Raw genomic sequence first — 26,685 nt, 5'->3', positions numbered from 1 at the left:
GAAATGACAATAACCTCAGACATGCAGATCATACCACCCTAATGGCAGAAGGTGAAGAGTAACTAAAGAGCCTCTTGATGAAGGTGAAAGAGGAGAGTAAAAAGCCGGCTTAAAATTCAATATTCAAAAAACAAAGATCATGGTATCCAGGCCAACTACTTCATGGCAAAAAGATGGAGAAAAGGTAGAAACAGTGACAGGTTTTATTTTCTTGGGATCCAAAATCACTGTGGATGGTGACTGCAGCCATGGAATTAATAGGCACTTGCTACTTGGAAGGAAAGCTATGACAAACCTAGACAGTGTATTAAAAAGCAAAGACATCACTTTGCCAACAAAGGTCCATATAGTCAAAGCTATGGTCTTTCCAGTAGTCATGTACAGATGTGAGAGTTGGACCATAAATAAGGCTAAGCATGAAGAATTGATGCTTTTGTATTGTGGTGCTAGAGAAGATTTTTGAGCATTCCTTGGACAGCAAAGAAATCAAGCCAGTCAATTCTAAAGGAAATCAACCCTGAATATTCATTGGAGGGACTGATGCTGCAGCTCCAAAACTTTGGCCACCTGATGTGAAGAGCCAGCTCTTTGGAAAAGACTCTGATGCTGGGGAAGAATGACGGGAAAAGGAGAAGGGGGCAGCAGAGGAAGAGATAGTTAGCATCAGCGATTCCAACTCTGAGAGACAGTGAAAGACAGGGGAGCCTGGTGTGCTGCAGTCTATGGGGTCACAAAGAGTAAGACATGACAGCGACTAAACAACAATTAATCAATTAAAAAGTATATGGAAGGGATAACTGGATGGCTTCAGAAAATACCCTAAACCATATTATTTTCTAAAAAGGTGAGTCTAATACACATGCTTCTACCTTTTGAATTAATCTACTAATTGTCAATATATCATTAATGTACCACCTCCTAAAGTATACCATGTCATGTTATTAGATATGATTCAGATGAGAGTTCTGTGCTCAGTTTTTAAAACACTGCATTTCTTTCCTAGGGGTTTTCTTAGAACCTTTAAAAAACGAACAGAAATTTAGAGTCCTCAAAAGAAGTTCATGTAGTGTTTTTCTGCTTGTGTCATCACAGAACTTTTTTAGAGAACTAACATTTTATGCAACACATTTGATAAACTCTCTACTGAGTTTGATAAATCTATAATTTAAAGATTATGAGAATGCTTCCTGTTGGTCAAGTCTTATTGCAATAGAAACCCACACAATGAAAACCTTAACATTTTAAAACACTGATCATCTCTAACCAGGGGATAATCTTCAGAGAGCGGCTGATATGAGAAAATTAAAAGTGTTTTCAAAAGGTATTTCTTAATTTGGACAAGATATAGTATGATGTCTTTATTTCCACTTTGACTAACATGATGGAGTAAGTGGGGGAAGTGAGATTCAAAAAACGGAGATGGGAAAGAAAAAAATTCATCATTTAAAAAAATTGATTTCTCAGTTACATCAAGAAATTTCAACTGAATGGGACTCTCTCTACATGGTAGGCAATGTTTCCCAGCTAGTTTCATTACAGTAGTCTAAATTATTAGATACCATAAATTGTAAGACTCTATAGCCATGGACAAGACTATGAACCAGCCCAGCAAAAAATATTCTTGGGAAAAGTATTGCCAGGAAATATGTAAATGTGTGTTCCTACAGAAGTAATGATAAACAGAAACAAGAGTGAATTAGATTACCTTCTCCCTTGAGTAAAAAGCTATTCTACTCCAACACCCAGTACTGAAAAGCAGTTTCAACTGAAATATATGTTCACTCAGTGACTCCCATTATTAATCCTGTTATGCTACCAGTAATTGTCCATAGTCACAGAGAAAAAAAGTAAACACTTTAGTATCATCGAATTATAAGGATTACACATTTTTATAAGTGATGACACATATCTGTGAGGGCTATCATCACCTCATGAGTGAAACCCTTGCGCATTATGGTTACTTGGCAAGGCTGCTGGCAACAGGAGCAACAGCAAACCAGGATTTACTAACCATGCACAGGCTGCAAAAGGCCATGTGCTGGATGCTTGAAAGTTCATGATAAAGATCAGCATCCCTATCTTCTGGGAGAATAACTAGCAAAAAGCATTTGTTATCACACAGAAGTGGGACTCTCAATATGATCTGAGTCAGGGATCAAACACTAGCTGGCTATTAATTCACTGTGGTGAAAATGAATATGGAATATTCTTTTCTAACAAACATGGAAGTGCATCAAATATAAAGAGTAGAAAGACTCCAAAATGAACTTTAGAGACAAAAACTGTACATAGTTAAATATCAGCACTGCAAAATTACAGAAAGATTAAAATAGCTTAAGCTGAAAAATTTTCTTGTTATATTTTAAAAAGATGCTCATAGTCTTCTAGCTACTAAAATGTTGAGTGTAATTCATGGCAACACAATGTTTCTTTAGTAAAAATGAAAATGATGCTACAGAATCTTTAGTCAGAAGCACCGAAATTGAAATTGTAATGAAAGGTTTTAAGGATGCATCTTCTTTATCCTGACCAAGGGTGCACGTTTGTGACATAATTAGCTGGAGTTGAGGACATAATCTGGGCTCACACAGACTGGATCAAAGCTAATTGGACTTTGTGGCAAATGAACTTGTGACCTAGACCTCATTAGTCATGATCTAACTAACTGAGTTTGAGGGCCACAGAAAATACATGTTGGCATGAGATATTTACTTTGAATTATTTCTGCACTTAATGGGCCCTATAATTTTAAAGAGTCAACTTTTAGAGATGTTGTTTTTCTAAGGTTTTGTGAATGAATGAATTCACTGATCTCATATTTACACATACAGAAGACCCTAATATCAGTGGTGGGATAGCTTTAAAAGGCACAAGGCAATATGCAGAATTCAGAAAAAAATAACTAGAGAGCAAAATTGTATAGTAATAGCTAATGTTTACCCCACTCCAGAACTCTTGCCTGGAAAATCCCATGGATGGAGGAGCCTGGTAGGCTACAGTCCATGGGGTCGCTAAGAGTTGGACACGACTGAGCGACTTCACTTTCACTTTTCCCTTTCATGCACTGGAGAAGGAAATGGCAACCCATTCCAGTATTCTTGCCTGGAGAAGCCCAGGGACGGCAGAGCCTGGTGGGCTGCCGTCTGTGGGGTCGCACAGGGTCGGACACGACTGAAGTGACTTAGCAGCAGCAGCAGCTAATGTTTAGTGAGTGCTTTCAATTTCTCAGAAGCTATACAAAACACTTTGGATAAACTATCTCCATATTTCATAAATGAAGAGAGAGAAGCAGGCTGTGTATCTTTTACAAAATCACACACTAGCAATCACCCTATTCTACTTTGGGCCAATGATAAATGACTGTGACAAATACCACATAGTTAACTCTCTCAACACCATTGCAACTATCCTTTTCCTTTGCTGTCATCTACCATATAGACACAAAAGCTACAAACCTGCATTCCTAGATTCCTCTGCAGCTAATTACTTTGTTACACAGATATGGCCAATGAGATACAAGCAAAAAGGGAGCTAGGGGTTTCTGGGAAAGCCTGTGTGTGTGTACACACATATTTATATGTAAGTAGGTACGCATATAGAATGTATCCTCTTTTTCCACCTTCCCTCTTCTTGTCTGGAATACAGCTGTGATGGCTGTAACCAAAGCAGATTTACTACCATACCAGCAAATCTTTGCCCTGATATCCCTGAGCTGCTAATGTCAGCAACAGACTGAGAGGAAGTATGGTTGTGGATGTTTCTAAATACTCATTTCCTGTCATCTTTCGGTAGCTTAGCACTAAGCTGGCTCAGGTGGTCTGAGTTAATCCTAATGGAAGAACAGGCTGGGTGACCTGAACTTTAGAGGCACCCACTCCTCCCTAGATAAGAAAGCCATGTTTTTTTTCTACTAAATAACCAGTTAATGTTCACTACCCCTGCCTCCTAGAAATATGGAGCACTTTGTGAGGCCAGAGATCTTCTACTGGGGCAATTTCCATGGTATCGTCCAATCTTACTAGAGGTATCTGCTGTATGCCAGCTTGTAAGATCTCTTCAATAAGGCTTGTTTTGTATTTGCACACATAGTGCTAGTTACTTGTACAATATGCTAACTCTGGATTTTTTTGACAAAAATAAAAGCCCTAATTTGTTTAAATCTGTCATATTTTTTTGGTTTCTTAGCTGATTGGTTGCAGTAATAAACATAAGGTAAAACATTATGGAATAGAGAGTGATAATGTAGCCCTCCAGTGGGGTCTGCTAAGGCGTTACCTAGGATGTCTTTGAATTAGGAGAACAAACTACGTAGGAAATAGTATTTGCTTAAACAAAGGTAGAAAATATAATGACTTTACTCTGAGGTTCTGGAAGGAAATATAACTCATACAAGGATACAGCAACAATACAACTGAGTGACCTCCAGCAGTGTCTAGAAACCCATTTATATTCCCTGATAGCATAAAGGACCAAGTGGCAGGCATCCTCATTTTTTTTGGTCTAAATGCCAATAAGAGTTTAGATTTATGGTAGAGATTCCAAAAACAGGCTCCAGAATGTCCTGGCCTTATACAACAAAGAGGTAAAGAATATTCAGTGTGTCTAATATATATAAAGTGTTATAGATTCACTAGAGTAACAGAAATGTGCTGATCCTTCATCATGTGTCCTTCACCTAAACTGATGTAAATAAAATAACAAAATGACAACAATTCCCATTCAGGAAGAGTTCTTCTTAGTATTATAAATATATATAAGGATTCGTCGCACCATGGTGGAACAAAGAGTCTGGGTACATTGCTATTTTTACTGTACAGGGGACAAATAAGTTACCTGCAGAGAAGAGCCAGGGTTCACGACACAAAAGAGGATGTGACATGTCAGTCTACAAAGATATTGCTATACTGGGTGTAGTGGTTTGGGAATGGAAGAGAGAAGGTAGAGAATGATATTCCAGCAGAGGAAACAAACCATGTGTCCAAAAATACAGAGGTGTGAAAGGGGAAACAAGTACAAAGTTGGTTGTTCCTAGAACAGATGGAAGATGAAGCCAGGGAGATAGGAAGGGGGAGAAAACCAAGATAGAGAGACACATTTTACTTTATAGCTAACATAGGTTCTAAAGGCGGTGGTGATGTAGGCCGATTCAGGGACCAAAAGCAGTAAGAAAAAAGAGACGATGAGTCAAGATCAATGAAGAACTTTCAGTTTTGTATCATCTATTGTAAACTAGGTCCTGTGTGAGCTGCTTTACATACTCTGCCTTAAATTCTCACAATGATCCAGTAAGAGTAAGTTTATTATCCTCCCACTTCCCAGGAAAGAATAATAAAAGCACAGAATAGTTGAGTACCTTGACCATGATTATAAAACTAATAGATAGTTAAACCAGGATTTTAAAATGTTTAGCTATAATAAGAATCAATGCACTTTCTACATACTACACACACTCCTGCTGTTAAGATTTATTGCAGTGAAACATCAACAACAAAAACCACACAAAAATCCCTGCCCCCTCATGGAGCTTACAGGTTGGTGTCATGGGGGTCTATGCTGCTGCTAAGTCGCTTCAGTCGTGTCCGACTCTGTGTGACCCCATAGATGGCAGCCTACCAGGCTCCTCCGTCTGTGGGATTTTCCAGGCAAGAGTACTGGAGTGGGTTGCCATTGCCTTCTCCTGTGGGGGTGTCTATAAAATCACCCAAGGAAACAGTAGGTGCAGTAAGAATGAAGAAAGCAGAGATTCTCAACCTAAGGCACAGCAGCCTGGGGCAGAAGAGTCAGTAAGAGAATCTGAATTCATTTCAGACCGGGAGATCTAACAGATTGCAAACAAAAACCTGTGGTAAATGAAAACAAACATGGTAACTTATAACAGTTCTTAGTCCCTTTATTTGTAATAACATCCTGAATCTCAAAGTGGCTGAAAAACTCTAATGAAAAAAATATACAAACTGACATTATTGTTGATGCAAAGGAGATGGAGTGACAGTTGGGGATGGAGGGGAAGTTCAGACAGGAAAGTAAGATTTATTGAGTATCTGGCCCTTTACATAGAGTAGTTAAGTACCTCATTTAATAAATGCAAAAAACCCCACAAACTCCTCCTAATCTACTAATACAGTAGATTTATATTACTTTACAGAAGACACACAAAAATTCACCTTATTGATAAAAACAAAAAGCATAGATTTTAGAAGGTATTATTATGATACAGAAATCACCAACAAGGGGGTATGTTTTTCTCAACCTAGAGAAAACCATTCATGGGTACAGCAATGTAAAATTTTAAAATATTCTACTGAGGTAGAAACTTTAAAATATTTTTAAAATATTCTACTAAGGAAAATGAGCACATATTTTTAACAAACATAAAAAAGGCTCAAAACATCAGTTTAAGTTCAATAACCTTACTCTGGTTTAAAAAAAAATACTGTGAAAGCAAGGAAATAACTTGGGATGAGCAGAAGGTGTCAGGAAGTGCATTACTTTTTCTCTGAGTGGGGGAATGAAGACGACTCCCCCATATAAACTTACATTGCTCCATTGGTATAGACAGTGTCACTTCCTTCCACGTACTGCACCTGAGCTGGATAGACATGCTGCACCTGCTGCACAGTCTGTACCTGCTGCACCTGGAAAGCAAACATTAGGACCTGATGAGAGGTGCATGTAACAGAATGAAGGCACAGTGTCAGATTTACTGCACAGATTTTTCTAGGGTATTGATAAACCCAAGAATGTTTTATAATGAAAACTGTTAGGTTCATGCTAACTTCAGCGTAAGTATGTGCTGGGTCCAAAGGTCCAAATCAAATGTAGCATTTATGCTGAATAAATTCTGTAATGTTCTTGCAGGTATGTATGTATACACACACTTCAAGTGTTTAGAGTGAAAATTCTGAAAGCTCTGCACTTATTTTGATGGTTGATGAAATTCTCTTCAACCTGGCTTGTGAATGCTACGTTTATTTTTTAATTAAAAAATTCACAGTGGAAAAGTTCAAACACTTATACGTAGAAAAAAATACTATAATAAACCCCATGTACTCATTATCCAACATAAATAACTGTCACCAGATCTTCCCCTTCAGCCCCTCACAGGATTATTTAAAAACAAGTGTAGAACTTACAGCATTTCACTGGTAATATTTCATTTTTTCCTAAGAGAAAAGAGCTACTGTTAACATGAATACAATACTAACATCAGAAATAAAGCATTAACAGTTCCTTAATATCATATAAAGCCCTGTGATTGTTCAAATGTCTCTAATTATTTAAATGTTTTCTTAAAAGTTGGTTTGCTCAAATCAGATCCAAACAAGGTCTACCCGTTACATTTGGCTGATATTTCCTTTCTTTCTCTTTTAGTCTCTAACAGTTTCCCATCCTTTTTATATTTGACTGTTAGTTGTTCATGACTGAAAAAACTAGATCAGTTATCTACTAGAATTTCTAGAATGCTAAATTTGCCTAATAGCATCCCTGAGATGTCACTTAATAAATTCCTCTATCTTCTATATTTCCTACAAATGAGTAGTTAGATCAGAGACTCTGATCAGATTCAATTTTTAAAAAGCCGTGTACTATTGCATCATATAAGTTGCCATAGAACAGCTGGTTGTTTCTCATTCTGCAGTATTATTTGATCAAGAACTTCAGGTGTTGTCAGCTGGTTTCACTGGTTACAATGTTTCCTATCCATGTTTACCTGAGGATATCACTAGTCACTGATGATCATTTTCTGTAGAGATTACTTTAATTAATAAAAGGCTTAAAACTTGTGGTAATCTGATTCTGTTATTCTCTCTTCATTTATGAATAGAATTCTATAAAAGAATTCTTATTAGTATTTGATTACTCTGAATTAAGGTTTGTACAGGAAGAACAGGATAAATGCATGATTTCACTATTTATCAGTACTCAGAATAATGATTTTATTAGCTTAGCTCCATCCCCAAGGTGACCAGTGTTGCTTTCAGTTTGATCTTGCTTGTATCCCTTAAGATTTTTAGCTTTTGAACATATTGTATATATATATTTTTAACGCAGCAGTCGCTTTTTCCCCTACAATTGTCCCACCTTTGACTAATGGTAGTGCCTTCATGGGGGCTTCCCTGGTGGCTCCGTCGGTAAAGAATCCACAATGCAGGAGACCTGGGTTCGATCCCTGGGTTGGGAAGATACCCTAGAGGAGGGCATGGCAAACCACTCCAGTATTCTTGCCTGGAGAATCCCCATGGACAGAGAAGCCTGGCAGGCTACAGTCCATGGGGTTGCAAAGATTTGGACTCGACTGAGCGACTAAGCACAGCACACACACACAGCAGTGCCTTCATGCCCACAGTAATCTTTCTTAATTCTCAGATCTATCCTAGATCTGAAATCAACCATTTTTTAAAAACCCCTGGGTCTTCTGTTTTAATTGTAATATAAATACGTAAAAACTGCTTGGGAAAGCAATTTACCAACAGGCAAACACCTTTGTGATTTCTTCTACAGAAATATTCACCATATGAAGAGTTGCTGTACAATATTATTTTTAAAAATACAGCTTACAAGAACAGTAAGAAGGAAAAGCCTTAATGACTGCAAAAGTGGAGTAATTAAATATAGAAGATCATTCTATAAAATATATAGTTGATAATAAAAGAATAAATTAAGATTAATATATACTATATTAGCAGGATCTCTAAGACATATTCTAACTGAAAATGTTGCTGAAAAATATTTAACAATGTGTACTCAGTCGCTCAGTTGTGTCTAACTCTTTGCAACCCCATGAACTGTAGCCCACCAGGCTCCTCTCTCCATGGGATTTTCCAGGCAAGAATACTGGAGTGAGTTGCCATTTCCTTCTCCAGAGACTTCCAATGTAACTTGATTTACACATATACCTGCATATATGGGCACATGTGCACACAAATGTGCTTAAATATATAAAGGAAGATAGAAGGATGCACACTCAATTTCTAAAAATGGTTACTTTGCTGAGCGACATTAAATGAGATGGAAGAGAAGAAATGACTAACATCCTTTATGAATTCATATATGTATCTATTTTTTTATCAAATATATATCTAAATATATGAAAGGACTCCCACTTCTGGCCACGATGGAGTAAATACTACTGGAAATGCCCTCCCCCTGTAAACAAGTAGAAAAGTAGACAAAATGTGTAAAACAGTATTTTCAGTCATTCAACAAAAAGGCGTCATGCGATTCTGTTCCTTAACAGAAGGAAATCAAATACAGTGAACCCTATGATGATCTTGGAGACCAGGAGGCAGAATATAGAGCAGGAATGGAGAGACAAAGCAGAGCACCGTGATTCCACTGAGGTGAGCAGATACTGAATTTGGGGAAGGTTGAGTCACCTGAAGTTTGGGGACAGTATCAGAAAGGAAGTTCAGTAGAGAAATAGATCCAGAAATATTCGTAGATATCCCCTTGATGCCGAATACTAAGCTGCACATGTGCAGGGGACAGAGAGATGTTCAAGTTCTGACCATCCATAGTGCCATGACCTTACTGAACAGCTGGGACATTCTGTAGAAACACCAGAGGGCAGAGCCACAGTATTGATAAAAGGACTAAACTACGTCTAGAATAAAACTACTTGGCGTGCGTGCTAAGTTGCTTCAGTCGTGTCCAACTCTTTGCAACCCTATCGACCACAGCCTACCAGGCTTCTGTGTCCATGGGATTCTCCAGGGAAGAATACTGGAGTGGGTTGCCATGCCCTCCTCCAGGGGATCTTCTCCACCTAGGGATTAAACCTGCATCTTCTATGTCTCAAAAACTATTTTAGGTTCATCCTCACAAATCTAAAAGAAAAGCCTTGATAATATCCACAAGTAACTGCCTATATGGAACTAAATTTAACACTTGTAAAGGAAGATATCAAAATCCAGACATATAAAACCATAAGAATCACAGTGTCCAGCATTCAAAAAAAAAATTATGACATTATGAAGAAACAGGAAAATGTGATCGCTAATGAGGAAGAAAATCAATCAATAGAAACAAATGTAGAAATGAAAGAAATGAAGTGGCAGAGAGATGTTAAAACAACTATTCTAAATATACTTGAGATTTAAAGGAAAATGAAAACATGGTAAGAAAGAAAGAAGCTATAATGAACTGAGTCAAATTTGTGGAGTTGAAAAATATAGTATCTGAAATGAAAAATTTGCTCAATGGAATGGAGAGATTACATAATGCAGAAGAAAAGACAAAATGAAAACCCAGCAATAAAAACTATTTGCAGAACAGAAAAAAAGAAATAATGAAGAATAGAGAATCAGTGAAAAATGGAAAAATATCAAGTAGTCTATACAATGTAACTATAGTCCCAGAAGAGGGAGAACAGAAAATATATTTGAAGGAAGAGTGGTATAAACTTACAATTTTATTAAAACTATAAACACAGATCTAAGAAGCTTAATATACAAGACAATGTATAGACAAATGAGCACCATAGTAATGTGCATTATAATTGAAGTGCTAAAGGAGAAAAATTCCTAAGCAGATAGAAAACAGATACATTGTATACAAAGCAACAGGTATTAAAATGACTGAAAACTTCCCAGTCAAAAAATACAAGCCTAAGAAAATCAAATAACACATATTTAATGCAGTGAGAGAAAAACTTCAATCAAGAATCCCATAACCAGTGAAATATTCAAAAATGAAGAGGAAATCCTTTCTTAGACAAAAACTAAGTTCATTCATTCTGCTCTAGCAGACCTCCAGTGAAGGGAACCACAAAAGAGAGTTTTGGACTAGAGAAAAACAATTTCAGATGGAAAATGGGACTTACACAAGAAATGAGGAGCACTAGATGGTAAATTTGTAGGTAAGGGGCTTTTTCATTATTTTCTCATCTTTTAATTTCTATAAAAGATAACTGCCTGTGCAAAGTAAAAATAACAATATGTATATAACAGGGCTTATCACATATGTAGAAATAAAATGTAAGTATGACAAAAATAGCACAAAAGAAATTATACTCAATTTAAATCTTGATTGTCATGATGGGTAAAAATGTAAACTCTAACTATATACTCTCCACCAGAACACATTTTAAATATACAAAGACAGGTTAAAAAATAAAAGGATATAAAAAGACAGCCTTGGCAAACACCAATCGCAAGAAAGAGTGGCTATGTTAACATCAGTCAGAGTAGACTTCAAGACAATCAATACTACCAAAGAAAAAGACAAAAATACAATCAAAAAATTATCAAGAATAAATAATACATCCTATATGTCTTTGCATCTAAGAACAGTTTCAAAATAATATGAAGCAAAAACTGAAAGAATTGAATGTTAACTAGTTTCCTTTGTGGAGGCCAATATGGAATGGTTGCAAATTCAGTTAATTTGGAAATAGGGGAACTCATTTTAGGTCTTTGTGCTGACACTTGCTGTTTATGTATTGGGAGAGTCAATTCACTTTTTAAACTAACAAGTTCCTTGTGTGTAAAGAAAAACTATACCTACTCTGTCAAAAAGAATTTTTGTGAGAATCCAAAACTACTAAATATAAACACAAAGCATGTCATAGGCATATATGATAACTATAATACATTTTGAATAATGAGAAAGAAACATTATTAAATACTTTGAAATAAGAATCTTGTCATCTACATCTGTGTAATTTTCATCTTTATATTCCACTTGGTTTCAGCCATAAATATGTACAATAAATGTTCATCAAGAGTTCCTTCAAATCATGAGATTCTATAATTAAAGTAGAAACAAAACTCAAAGTGTCATGAATCTCAGAAAAGAATTCTGAGTAGATGCTGGCTAACTCATCTAAGACTTCAATACATAAATATGGCTCTTGATTACACTGAGACTTAACTGTACAGTGTAAAAATAGTGCATAATTCTTTGCATTATCTACCAAGTTAAGGAACTGATGAAGTAAACAGAAGACCTATTTACTTAAATAGAAAATAGAAAAACATTAAAAATAACGAATTATAGCATATATTGGAAGTAACACAATTTTCCTTATTATCCAGACTCATCATTACAAACTAGGCTGAAGAGGCCTTGAAACAAATTAGTGATAAGAAATGGAATTGCCTACAGTTTGATAAAATATTTTTTCAAGGTATAATGTCAGTGAAGGAAGTAAAAGAGGGGTAAAAAGGCAGAAGAAGAAAGGAGAAAGGAAAAATAACTACCTTATGTCTGTACGTCTCATTTCACCAATGAAAAATTAAGGTCCTTTTAATGTTTAGTTGACGGTTATTTGACTGTCTTTCCTTTGTTGAGGAGGGGAAAGTGGAGCTCTATCATTAGTTAAAGGTCACGGGAGAGTCGCAGAAATGCTCCCTTCCTATCTCAAAAATATCCAGATCTAGGAAGAGAGATATATCTACAAAATAACTCTATCGAGACTTATAAATCCAGTCACAGGATGGAAATGCACATGTAGAGCATTTTGTATATTTTGATACATTTACCAAAACCCAACACCTTTATACTATATATATTGCATAATAATTAAATAACACCCTGTACCTAGCAAAGGAAATGCCCAGTGAATATTTGTGCAGTTTATAATATCTTCTAAACATGGACATGTATTCATTTTTTAAAAAAACACAAAGAAATGCTCATGATTGCAAGGTGAACTGATGTGATTACTTTTAATGTCCTTTAATGTGTTGTTAAGGACCAAAGGTAAAATTTTAAAAGGAAGTTGCATGCTATTTTCTTTTTCCTAAAGTAATTAACTGTGATCTCAAATTTGTTCAAATATGTTATACTGTCTTTTTGTTAAATATTAATTTCTGTTCAAATATTTACTAAATTGCTTTCTTTTGTAAGTTCATTTTCTATTTTATTTGCCAATCACAGTGCAGGAACTGTTCAGGTGAGCAATGCCGAAAGAAAGGAAAACTAGCATCCTGTAGGCAGTTATTACTATTCCCAGTAACAGTATTTTCCATCCATCTTTGTGAAATCTATAAACTGTCACATTTTACTGCCTAACCCACCCAAGTCCTCAGGGGAAAGGAAGATGATTAAAAAAACTCTACAGGAAATTAATTTTCTCTTAATTTTATTGTATTTCCAAGATAAATTCTCAGAAGCCTTTCCAAAAAGGATAAACAAATAAGTTTCACCACTTGAATTTTAATAAACAACAAACTGGTAAAAATATGAATTGAAAAGAGATGGAATTAACAGAAATAAATCACCAATTTCTACAATTAATTGTTTATTTGATAAAAATGACCTTGGGTTAATTTTTAAAAGGCTACATAATACGTATCAGAATGTTGGTGGGAATGAAGTCAAACCATAACATCCTGTACAAGAAATTCATCCATTTTTTGTCAACTGAAGGGAAAAAAAATCCTCCAAATATAAATATATGTAACAATGTATACACATTTATACACTAGATGAATTAAGCAACTTAATACTCTTACTAATACACACTTAAATGGAAGCACCTCATTACTATTCAAATGTAGTATGACAAATGCCTTTGCTTATTTTACTGCATTTTTATAATTCTTATTGTTTATAAAAAGAAGTGAATACCAAAACAAACTACATACCACAGGAAAATGTGCTAGTTCAACAGAATCAATTAGTATATTTTGAGGACAAATTTATACAATATGTTGTTTTGGATGTGCTTCAAGAAAAATAAAATGAATCACACTTCAAAACAGTAATCCTTTTCAATAGTAAATGAAATCATTTATAATTGTTAAGCTTATTAGTCAGTTAAGAATAATACTAGTCTCTGTAAAAATGTCTTTATTATGTCAAGATATTCATTGCCTTTCTTGTATAAAAGCATTTCTTACACATGTGGCTGGCACCAAACATCTAACTTTAGTACTGAGAACTGTCAAAAACTGCATTAAGATGACTTTAATAAACCCACGAGAGATATGAAAGAGCTCTCAGAAGATTAAAAATGGGATATTAGAACAGCTATGTTAGAGACTTTTATGTGACTGACCAAAAGTGAAGCAGAAGGAAAAAGATCGACACTGGAACAGGTGTTAATACAAGGGCAGAGGGGAAGTAAGACATCCAGAGTAGCAGCAGAGAGCTAATTAGAAATGCCACTTTGTGGGAAAACAGAAAGAAATAATTCAATAATTCTGGACCACAAAAACTGTAGGGAATTGAAGGGACTGTGGAAAGATAGTCAAAAAGTTCAATGACTACACCGTTAGGACTGCCTCAAAAAGATGCAACAACAACAACAAAAGATTGTGGGGGAATTTCCTTTACAAGCATGGTTTTGGGAACAGAAATCAAAAACCTAAAACCATTGTTTTCAGTCTTGGTTAAAATTAAAAAGAAATTATATATTGCAGAGTTGTTTAATAAATCTTGCCAAGAAAGAATCCCACAAATATTATGAATGTTCAAAGTTCATTTGCAGGTACCGGATGGTTATACATTTTGATCACAAGATCACGGTGAACAAAAAGCATGGTTAAGTGACAGGACAGGTTAAAAAATTATTACTTAAATATTCTCCTTATGTTTGCTGAGAACAAGAAGTTTCCCTAGATCTTTACTGTTAATTTACCAAGTTCTTCCTGGGATATTCAATGATAACTATAATATTCCTGTTTTATCTTCTAAGACTGGTAGCCATTTCAAAGAATGTGATGAACATGAACTGTTCGAAAATAGGATACTGTTTATTTAAATGACAGTTCATTTTATGCAGAAAATGGAATCTGTTCATTTACATTGTAAATTTAAAGAGGATACTCACTCTCCCTGTGTTAATTGACTCTCGCTTAAACACTATGTAGCACTTTTTTCCCCCAGAAACACACAGATTTTTGGATATACTTTTCTTATAGCAGACTCTATGTAAATAAATGATGCTTCTAGCACATTCAGATCCAATAAACATCATGAAGTCTGCTTCTTCAATAGGACTAAAGGTAAACAAATGTATAGGAATTATTTTCTAAAATTATATGATTGTTACAGGCAACTAAAAGTTATTATGAAAATTATTGTTATACTTGGACTTCAAATAGTCACATGAAGGCTAATAATACAGTGGTAAGGAAGGTCCTGGCTCACTTTCTTAATACTTCTGACCACATGAAAATGAGAGAATCAGTAGGGAGTGAATTATTTCAATAAATCACCCCAACTGCCTACGATCTATCGCCCCCAAAAACCTAATTAGCTTCAAAGAACAGAAGTTACCTGGTAAAGGTGAAGCAAGTTCCCGAAGACAAGAGTGGAAGTGTTTCTGGGAGCCGGGATGTGGCTAAGAGAATATTTAGCTTGTAAGGATATCTCAATAACAACTTTGATAGATATTTCATAAAATATATAAACCTACTTTTGTGAATCAAGAACAAAGTAACAGCTACTTCCTACAAGTGAGTAACATTTTCTGTCATGATTACATTAAATATTATTTCCCTTGGGGCCCAGCAGGACAGACCAATAAGATCCTACTAAACGAAGTAATAATTTCTAGGGGAAGAAATTTAGTAAATAACACTCTGGTGACCTGATAGAGCAATGAGCTCAGTATACCAATCTCACTGCCATATTAGAAGAAGACTTTGGAATGGGAGACTACTCCAGTCTTTCTAGTAAAAAGTCAATCTACTATAGAATCTATAGAAACTTAGAATATCAATAAATGTAAGCAGCACATCAGAAAATCTAACTCTGCACAAAATACATTTCACAACTCGAGACTCACCATTAGAATATGTATTTTGAATGTATTCCATGGTGAGACTGCATAGGCGCAAATTCATATGTGCACCCAGTGTCTATGGTAATAAAGTATATTTACAAGATAGGACAGATGTTGATTCCCTTTGGGTGGAGGACACGAAATTAACAGAATGAATTATTAAACTTAAGTGTCAACAGACAAAGCACTGTAACCTAAAAGACCAGAATTTCTTAGTTATATATGATTGTTAAACTAGCACTGAAACTATTAAGAGTGACAAGCAACATTATTTTATTTGTTCTTCACAAAAATTCTAAGATGAATTAAAGATGGTAGGCATTTTTGCCCCCATTTTAAAAATGGTGATATAAGTACAAACATATAGTGACAACCCAAAGATATGGTGAGAGGTAGCAGTGATTTGATTATGAATCCAATCCTAGAACACTTTCTAAAATACCAGTGTTTCCACAAATATGGGATTAATAATACTAGTGATACAGAGGCAAGATAGTAAATGACTATAAACCATATGCTAAGAATTTATTCCATTTTCAATTATCTTATATGCATCCTGATATGTCAAGGAAAAGGTCTCAGTCTTTTGGTTCATTTGCTCATCATGTCCGACTCTTTGCAACCTGATGGACTGCAGCATACCAGGCATCCCTGTACATCACCAACTCCCGGACTTTACTCAAACTCATGTACATTGAGTCAGTGATGCCATCCAACTACCTCATCTTCTGTCGTCCCCTTCTCCTGCCTCCTTCAATCTTTCCCAGCATCAGGGTCATTTCATATAAGTCAGTCCTTCGGATCAAGTGTTGGAGCTTCAGCTTCAACATCAGTCCTTCCAATGAATATTCAGGACTGATTTCCTTTAGGATGGATGGTTGGATCTCCTTGCTGTCCAAGGGACTCTCAAGAGGCTTTTCCAACACCACAGTTTAAAAGTATCAATTCTTCTGTGCTCAGCTTTCTTCACAGTCCAACTCTCACATCCATACATGACTACTGGGAAAACCATAGCCTTGACTAGATGGACCTTTGTTGGCAAAGTAATGTCTCTGCTTTTTAATATGCTGTCTAGGTTGGTCATAATTTTTCTTTCAAGGAGCAAGCGTCTTTTAATTTCATGGCTGCAGTCACCATCTGCAGTGATTTTGGAGCCCCCAAAAATAAAATCTGACACTGTTTCCCCATCTATTTGCCATAAAGTGATGGGATCAGATGCCATGATCTTAGTTTTCTGAATGTTGAGTTTGAAGCCAACCTTTTCACTCTCCTCTTTCACTTTTATCAAGAGGTGTTTTAGTTCCTCTTCGCTCTCTGACATAAGGATGGTGTCATCTGCATATATGAGGTTATTGATATTTCTCCCAGCAATCTGGATTCCAGCTTGTGCTTCATCCAGCCCGGCATTTCTCATGATGTACTCTGTATATAAGTTAAATAAGCAGGGTGACAATATAGAGCCTTGACGTATTCCTTTTCCTATTTGGAGCCAGTCTGTTGTTCCATGTCCAGTTCTAACTGTTGCTTCCTGACCTGCATACAGGTTTCTTAGGAGGCAGATCAGGTTGTCTGGTATTCTCATCTCTTTAGGAATTTTCCACAGTCTGTTGTGATCCACACAGTCAAAGAGTTTGGCATAGTCAATAAAGCAGAAATAGATGTTTTTCTGGAATTCTTTTGCTTTTTCGATGATCCAGCAGATGTTGGCAATTTGATCTCTGGTTCTTCTGCCTTTTCTAAAACCAGCTTGGACATCTGGAAGTTCACGGTTCACGTTGAAGCCTGGCTTGGAGAATTTAGAGCATTACTTTACTAGCATGTGAGATGAGTGCAATTGTGTGGTAGTTTGAACATTCTTTGGCATTGCCTCACTTTGGGACTGGAATGAAAACTAACCTTTTCCAGTCCTGTGGCCACTACTGCGTTTTCCAAATTTGCTGGCATATTGCATGCAGCACTTTCACAGCACCATCTTTCACGATTTGAAATAGTTCAACTGGAATTCCGTCAGCTCCACTAGCTTTGTTTGTAGCAATGCTTCCTATGGCCCACTTGACTTCTCATTCCAGGATGTCTGGCTCTAGGTGAGTGATCACACCATCATGATTATCTGGGTCGTGAAGATGTTTTTTGTATAGTTCTTCTGTATATTCTTGCCACCTCTTCTTAATATCTTCTGCTTCTGTTAGGTCCATACCATTTCTGTCCTTTATTGATCCCATCTTTGCATGAAATGTTCCCTTGGTATCTCTAATTTTCTTGAAAAGATCTCTAGTCTTTCCCATTCTATTGTTCTCCTCTATTTCTTTGCACTGATCGCTGAGGAAGGCTTTCTTATCTCTCCTTGCTATCCTTTGGAACTCTGCATTCAAATGGGTATATCTTTCCTTTTCTCTTTTGCTTTTCGCTTCTCGTCTTTTCACAGCTATTTGTAAGGCCTCCTCAGACAGCCATTTACCTTTTTTGCATATCTTTTTCTTTCGGATGATCTTGATCCCTGCATCTTGTACAATGTCAGATTCCTCTGTCCATAGTTAATCAAGCACTCTGTCTATCACATCTAGTCCCTTCGATCTATTTGTCACTTCCACCGTATAATCATAAGGGATTTGATTTAGGTCATACCTGAATGGTCTAGTGGTTTTCCTTACTTTCTTCAATTTAAGTCTGAATTTGGCAATAAGGAGTTCATGATCTGTGCCACAGTCAGCTCCCGATCTTGTTTTTGCTGACTGTATAGAGCTTCCCCACCTTTGGCTGCAAAGAATATAATCAATCTGATTTCAGTATTGACTATCTGGTGATGTCCACGTGTAGAGTGTTCTCCTGTGTTGTTGAAGAGGGTGTTTGCTATGACCAGTGTGTTCTCTTGGCAAAACTCTATTAGCCTTTGCCCTGCTTCATTCTGTATTCCAAGGCTAAATTTGCCTGTTACTCCAGGTGTTTCTTGACTTCCAACTTTTACATTCCAGTCCCTTATAATGAAAAGGACATCTTTTTTGGGTGTTAGTTCTAGAAGGTCTTGTAGGTCTTCATAGAACCGTTCAATTTCAGCTTCTTCAGCATTACTGGTGGGGCATAGACTTGGATTACTATGATATTGAATGGTTTGCCTTGGAAACAAACAGAGATCATTCTGTCATTTTTGAGATTGCATCCAAGTACTGCATTTCAGACTCTCTTGTTGACTATGATGCCTACTCCATTTCTTCTAATGGATTGTTGCCCACAGTAGTAGATATATTGGTCATCTGAGTTAAATTCACCACCTCTGATTCTGGAAATAGGCTCCAGTGTTGGATGTTGTCAAGCAAAAGCAGTTAGCCAAATCATATAATATTTCATTTTATGTAGCACAGATGGTAAAGAATCTGTCTGCAATGCAGGAGACCTGGGTTTGATACCTGGGTTGTGAAGATCCCCTGGAGAAGGAAATGGCTACCCACTCCAGTATTGTTGCCTACAGAATCCCATGGACAGAGGAGCCTCGTGGGCTTACAGTCCATGGGGTCAAAAAGAATAGGACACAACTGAGCGACTAACACACACACACACAGCTTTATGTTTATCTTCCATTTATGTCAAGGACATATTTTTTTTTCACTTTAGGTAGAAACATAATGTTCTCTTTATTAAATTAACTGTAAGTAATTTTACAGAAAAGTAGTACATAAAAATATAGTGGATTCTGGAAAAAATAAAAATCCATTAGTTTGCAAAAGACTGAAACTTGAAAATATGATACTGCACATCAAATACAATAAATCATACTCTTAATAATGACCATTCAAAGGCTTTCCAATTTAGAGAACTTTACATTTCATACAGAATTCAATCAATTAGTTGCTTCATTGTATCAACTTATTACTTTCATAAATCCCTAAATGAGCATAGTAGCCATAATACTACCACAGCAAGAGTCAAGTTAGTTTTGAAGGAAATTTGGTATATCACCTACTTTTTAGCAATATTTCATTTATTCTAATACCATTACAATAGAAGTTACACATAAATAGAGTTCCATAAGATTCAAACAAAAAGAATAATCAGAGTAAAATGTGACTGTTTGTGTTCAAGTCACTCAGTCATGTCTGACTCTTTCTGATTCTACAGACTGCAGCCCACCTGGCTCCTCCCGCTTCATGCTCACACTCCTAGCTATTCCTGTTCCTGGACAGAATGACTGACCAACTGTAAGACAACATGCATTCCTCCAACAGTTCAGTCGCTCAGTCGTGTCTGACTCTGAGACCCCATGGACTGCAGCACGCCAGGCTTCTATGTCCATCACCAACTCCTTGAGCTTACTCAAACTGAATCCATTGAGTCAGTGATGCCATCCGACCATCTAATCCTCTGTCATTCCCTTCTCCTCCTGCCTTCAATCTTTTCCAGCATCAGGGTCTTTTTGCAATGAGTCAATTATTTGCATCAAGTGGCCAAAGTATTAGAGCTTCAGCTTCAGCATCAGTCTTTCCAATGAATATTCAGGACTGATTTCACTTAGGATTGACTGGTTTGATCTCCTTGCAGCCCAAGGGACTCTCAAGAGTTTTCTCCAAAACCACAGTTCAAAAGCATCAATTCTTTGGCGCTCAGCCTTCTTTATGGTCCAACTCTCACATCCATACACGACTGCTGTATAGCTTTGACTAGATGGACCTACCTTTGTTGGCAAATTTATGTCTCTGCTGCTTAATATGCTGTCTAGGTTGGTCATAGCTTTTCTTCCAAGGAGCAAGTGTCTTTTAATTCCACGGCAAGCATCTTTTAATTTCCTCATTTAGGAGCCCAAGAGAAAAAAATCTGTAACTGTTTCCATTGTTTCCCCATCTATTTGCTGTGAAGTGATGGGACCAGATGCCATGATCTTAGTTTTTTGAATGTTGAGTCTTAAGCCAGTTTTTTCACTCTCCTCTTCACTTTCATCAAGAGGCTCTTTAGTTCCTCTTCTGCCATAGGGTGGTGTCATCTGCATATCTGAGGTTATTGATATTTCTCCTGGCAATCTTGATTCCAGCTTGTGCTTCAGCCAGCCCGGCATTTCATATGTGTACTCTGCATATAAGTTAAATAAGCAGGGTGACAAAACACAGCCTTGACGTACTCCTTTCCCGATTTCAAACCAGTCTGCTGTTTCATGTACAGTTCTAACTATTGCTTCTTGACCTGCATACAGATTTCTTAGGAGGCAGGTCAGGTGGTCTGGTATTCCCATCTCTTTAAGAATTTTCCACAGTTTGTGATCCACACAGTCAATAGCTGTGGCAGAGTCAATAAAGCAGAAGTAGGTGTTTTTCTGGAACTTTCCTGCTTCTTCCATGATCCAATGGATGTTGGTCATTTGATTTCTGGTTCCTCTGCTTTTCCTAAATCCAGCTTGAACATCTAGAAGTTCTTGGTTCATGTACTGTTGAAGCCTGGCTTGGAGAATTTTGAGCATTACTTTGCTAGCGTGTGGGATGAGTGCAATTGTGTGGTAGTTTGAACATTATTTTGCATTGCATTTTTTGGGATTGTAATGAAAACTGACCTTTTCCAGTCCTGTGGCCACTGCTGAGTTTTCCAAATTTGCTGGCATATTGAGTGCAGCACTTTAACAGCATCATCTTTTAGGATTTGAAATAGCTCAGCTGGCATTCCAGCATCTCCACTAGCTTTGTTCGTAGTGTTCCTCAAAGATCCTACCAGTAAATTCACATTCATGTATGTTTTTGTCTTCATACTAGCCAGGAAAATTAACACTATTTGATACAAGAGACAGCTCTCAAATGTCCATGCTTTAAATCCTACATTACCCACCTACAGAGGGTACAAGGAGCCCAAGATTCACATGCTCACTTTAGAGACCCTGATTAACAAGGCTCTACCATTCTGTACTGTGTGACCTTGATGTAGCTTTATGGAAACTAAGAGACTGTAGAGGTGGCATCATGGCTCCTAAATACCTTGACTCACACATAATACATGCCACTTTTGCTCACAACCCACTATCCAGAATATGCCAAAGGGCCCAACCTAAACATAAAGGAAAATACAGAGCTGAACTTATATATCTGATACAATACCATTTTGTCCAATAGTACATATATGAATCAGGTGAAAGAGAATGCATTTTTCTGCTACATACTTTTCTTCATCTTAATCATATATTCAGACCTCTTTTCAAGTATGTTTGTATGTATGTATGTATGTCTCTGTACGTGCACATACAACTATTTTTATTGGTTTCATAGTACCTGTAGTACAGCTAAATCACTTAACCATTCCACTATTGATGAATATTCAGACTACTTTTTCTCTACTATAAAAAATATTATAAAAAAACAATACATCTAACTTTTATTCAAACATTTTATGGAGTTGATCCTGTCCATATGTTTATTGGCCATTGGGTTCTCATGTTCTGTGAACAGCCTATTCATATCCTTTGTCCATTTAGCTATTGTACTCTCTTTCCTTAATGATTTACAGAATCTTGTTAATAAACATGATGAAATTTTTATTCCAATGCACTTGATATTTTTTCCTTTAACTTTACTTATGGTGTTTGTTAACTATTTAGTGGCAAAATATATCAACGTCTTTCTTATAAACCTTGTGATGTTTTATATTCTACCTAAGATAATCTTCCCCCTTTTAAGATTATGAAAAAATATTCTCCAGCTTTTGTTTCTATTGGTTTTGAAGTTTTAAAACTGATTAATTCTAGAATATATTTTGGGTTTTAGGACAAAGGTATACCTTTTTTTTTTTCTAAACAGATAACCAATTTTTCTCAACACCATTGCATTATTTGCACCAATGTATTTATTGCATTATCTTTTTTTCTTATTTGAAAGAGTATATTTATCATAAACTAAGTTATCATTTATACTTGGATTTGTTTATTTACTCCTGGTCTGTTACCATTCAGTTTTCATTACTATAGCTTTGTAGCATTTTATAAGGTTAGTAGAACAAGTCCTCCATGGCTATTCTTGTGTATATTCTTTTCCATTAACTTTAAGATTAGCTTTGCAAATTTTAAGAAAACACTGATGGATGTTTTGGTTGGGCTATGTTGAAACTGCATTTGTTTGGGAAAGAAAAGATTCTGCATAATACCGAGTCTATCTATCCAGCAACACAGTAATCTCACCACATATCCTTTGTAGAAAAAAAAAAATCTCATTTTTAAATTTAGGCCTCTTTAATGTCCTTTCATATGTGAGTTATAAGCTTCACCCTAACTCACTGGTTATGAGCACCTATTATGAAGCCTGATGCTATTTTTCAAAGTGATGTGGTAGGCAGATTTCTAAAAATTTGTCAGATTCCAAACCTGCATCCCTGTAACTTACGAAAGTGAAGAGAGATATCTATCGTGATTGTGTTCCACGGCAAAATTGAACTTAAAATTGAGACTGACTTAGCCTCAAACTACCACACAATTGCACTCATTTCACACACTAGCAAAGTAATGCTCATAATTCTCCAAGCCAGGCTTCAGTACATCACGGCTGTATTTTGTCACCCTGCTTATTTAACTTATATGCAGAGTACACATGCAAAATGCCAGGCTGGATGAAGCACAAGCTGGAATCAAGATTGCTGGGAGAAATATCAATAACCTCAGATATGCAGATGACAAGATGATACCACCCTTACGGCAGAAAATGAAGAGGAACTAAAGAGCCTCTTGAAGAAAGTGAAAGAGGAGAGTGAAAAAGTTGGCTTAAAACTCAACATTCAGAAAACTAAGATCACGGCATCCGGTCCAATCACTTCATGGCAAATAGATTCGGAAACAATGGAAACAGTGACAGACTTTATTTTCTTGGGCTCCAAAATCACTGCAGATGGTGACTGCAGCCATGAAATTAAAAGACGCTTGCTCCTTGGAAGGAAAGTTATGACCAATCTAGACAGCATATTAAAAAGCAAAGACATTATTTTGCCAACAAAGGTCCATCTAGTCAAGGCTATGGATTTTCTAGTAGTCATGTATGGATGGATGTGAGAGTTGGACTGTGAAGAAAGCTGAGCACTGAAGAATTGATGCTTTTAAACTGTGGTGTTGGAGAAGACTCTTGAGAGTCCCTTGGACTGCAAGGAGATCCAACCAGTCCATCCTAAAGGAATTTCATCCTGACTATTCATTGAAAGGACTGATGCTGAAGTTAAAACTTCAATACTTTGGCCACCTGATGTGAAGAACTGACTCATTTGAAAAGACCCTGATGCTGGGAAAGATTGAAGGTGGGAGAGAAGGGGATGATGGAGGAAATGATGGTTGGACAGCATCACCGACTCAATGGACATGAGTTTGAGTAAACTCCAGGAGTTGGTGATGGGCAAGGAAGCCTGGCGTGCTGCAGTCCATGGGGTCACAAAGAGTCGGCCATGACATGACTGAGCGACTGAAGTGAAGTGAACTGAACAACCTGAGTGAGTCTGAAAATGAATTAATTCTAGGACCACTACATAAAACTCTGGTGTGACAGACACCTTAATTTCTGTCCTGTGAGATCTAAAACAGAGAACCCAGTTGCACCCACTCAGACTTTTGACTTACAGAAATTATGAGATAATAAATGGGTGTTGCTTTAAGCCACTAAGTTTGTTGTAATTTGTTACACAGCAATAGGAAACTAATCCAGATAGACTTCAAAGCAATTGTTATTACTACTTTCCACCATCATAAGGTTTCAGGATTCCCAGGGAAAGGAAACACATTCAGAATCATTTCCCCCTTCCTCCCCTGTATTTTCACTAATACTCCTTAATTAAGCCATATATGCCAACCAAAATCTTTAATTTCCTGTTAAATGTTAAGTTTGAGGGAGTAAAATGCTATCTTTTCCTGAAAAAGGTTGAATATTTAAGGTACAAGGTAAGTTGAAAACACAAATATGTAAGAACATAAAGCCTAAAAGTCATTGGGTAAATCACCTAATGAAAAGTAGGAGCATATTAACTGGTATCAAATACTAGAATCCAAAATCTATTTCACAATAGGCCAGGATACATATAATACCCAAGGTTCTTTCAGTAATTGATTTATAATGACTACAATGTTTAAAAGCAAATACAGTATATTGGTAAAACAATAATTAATAAACATTCTTGATTCCACTGAATAAATTATTGCACTATTTACCTTTTCCTTTAATTAAAAACGCAATTTATTACATAGTATGTTAAATTTATAAAACTCTTCATGGTCTAAGAAATATTAAATAATTCATACTTTGAAATCCGTTTAGAGAATTTTGAGCTGATGCATGGCTGAATTATGTAATTTTTTAAAAGATATGGTGAAAGAAAACTTACAATGGTACTCAGTGACAAGACTGACAATAAAATAAGCTTCACTTATTTTGTCTGCATGCTTCTATACTATTTGAATCCTTTTTAACAAAACATGTTACTTATAGCTCTTGGGTAAAATTTTTAAAACAAAAGAATAAATGAAGCAAGAAAAAATTTTAGTGAATATGAAAGATAATGATTTTAATTCTCATGGAACTGAGAGAGTTTTGGATCAGAAAACAAATTAAAGGAAAGTAAAAACAGAGAAGAAAGAAATTAAAGAAAATAACATATCATGTAATAATGATTAGATATTTGTTAGAACTATCAAAACAATGTTATGAGAGTTAATTAAAAAGAAAATTCATCCATTGTCTAAAATTTTAAAGTTGATTTTCTTATTGAAAGTTATTTTTAAAGTTACTGACCTGTCCTGCTCTCCTCAAAACACCAATTTCTGTGATATACAAATAAAATAGTCGTAGTGGTAGACCTAGGAACCAGTATCCTTCTCAAAATTTTAACAGATGATCTTATCAGGATGATAGGCAGGGATCTTATTTCCCTAATTGATTTTCTTTGATGTCTCCACTGTTTTTCACTCAGTAAACAAAAGGTATTATTTACCAAGTTGCCCCTGCCTGTTGATAATGCAGATTGCAGTCAATTTAACAGTTGCTGGGAAAGCACATCTAAATCTACTTACCACTTACCTGACGATTTGCATGAGACCTCACAAGGGAGAGACTTCCCTGGTGGCTCAGATGGTAAAGCGTCTGCCTACAATGCAGGAGACCCAGGTTCAATACCTGGGTGGGGAAGGTCTCCTGGAGAAGGAAATGGCAACCCACTCCAGTACTCTTGCCTAGAAAACCCCATGGACAGAGGAGCCTTGTAGGCTGCAGTCCATGGGGTCGCAAAGAGTCGGACACAACTGAGCGACTTCACTTTCACTTTCACAAGGGAGAATGATCCCTCTGATCTAATGCTCCACCTATTCCTAACCACTGTAGTTTATACTTTAAATGTCATTATTTCATCATCCATTTACATCTTAGTACAAGATGTACTTTCCCTGTAAAGACAAGGCTAGTTCTGATGTAGACGACAGAGGGAGAATTGTGTTTTGTATGTAAGTCCCATGAAGGGAGGAACAATATCTGTTTCTTCTTTATCCTCTATCACAATGACTGGCACATAGTATATTCTCAATAAGGATTTGATGAAGTAAAAGTTAAAATTAAAGTCATTCAGTCGTGTCTGACTCTTTGCAACCCCATGGACTGTAGCCTACCAGGCTCCTCTGTCCATGGAATTCTCCAGGCAAGAATACTGGAGTGGGTAGGCATTCCCTTCCTTCTCTATGGGATCTTCCCAACCCAGGGATTGAACCCAGGTCTCCCACTGGCAAATTTTTTACCATCTGAGCCACCGGGGAAGCCCAAGAATACTGGAGTGGGTAGCCTATCCCTTCTTCAGGGATATTCCCAACCCAAGAATCGAATCAAGGTCTACTGAATTGCAGGCGGTTTCTTTACAAGCTGAGCTACAAAGGTGAACACAAATTAAAATTCAACAAATAGCACTGAGTTGCCAACGAACAACAAGAACAAAAAATGACACAGGCAAATGGCACATTAGGGAAGAAAGAAAACATA

At 36.5% G+C, this 26,685-nt stretch overlaps 1 protein-coding gene and 1 non-coding gene across 18 annotated transcripts in view; one reads left to right on the top strand and one right to left on the bottom strand.

The window, feature by feature from the left end:
* RFX3 (regulatory factor X3) overlaps positions 1-26,685 on the bottom strand; it is a 309,752-nt gene that overhangs the window by 109,496 nt on the left and 173,571 nt on the right. For all 17 annotated transcript variants that reach the window (XM_081502430.1, XM_081502365.1, XM_081502308.1 and 14 more), the window contains one exon: positions 6,538-6,635. In XM_081502430.1, coding sequence (XP_081358556.1) covers positions 6,538-6,635 — 98 coding nt within the window. The remainder of the gene's footprint in view (positions 1-6,537; positions 6,636-26,685) is intronic.
* TRNAC-ACA (transfer RNA cysteine (anticodon ACA)) lies at positions 25,777-25,848 on the top strand. Its single transcript has one exon. It is a non-coding gene; the product is annotated as a tRNA-Cys (tRNA).

The sequence above is a fragment of the Giraffa tippelskirchi genome, chromosome 1 (genome assembly GCF_054371585.1).
Source record: "Giraffa tippelskirchi isolate mGirTip1 chromosome 1, T2T-mGirTip1v1.2.pri, whole genome shotgun sequence".
Taxonomy (NCBI): domain Eukaryota; kingdom Metazoa; phylum Chordata; class Mammalia; order Artiodactyla; family Giraffidae; genus Giraffa; species Giraffa tippelskirchi.
This window is presented reverse-complemented; position numbering and strand designations above follow the sequence as displayed.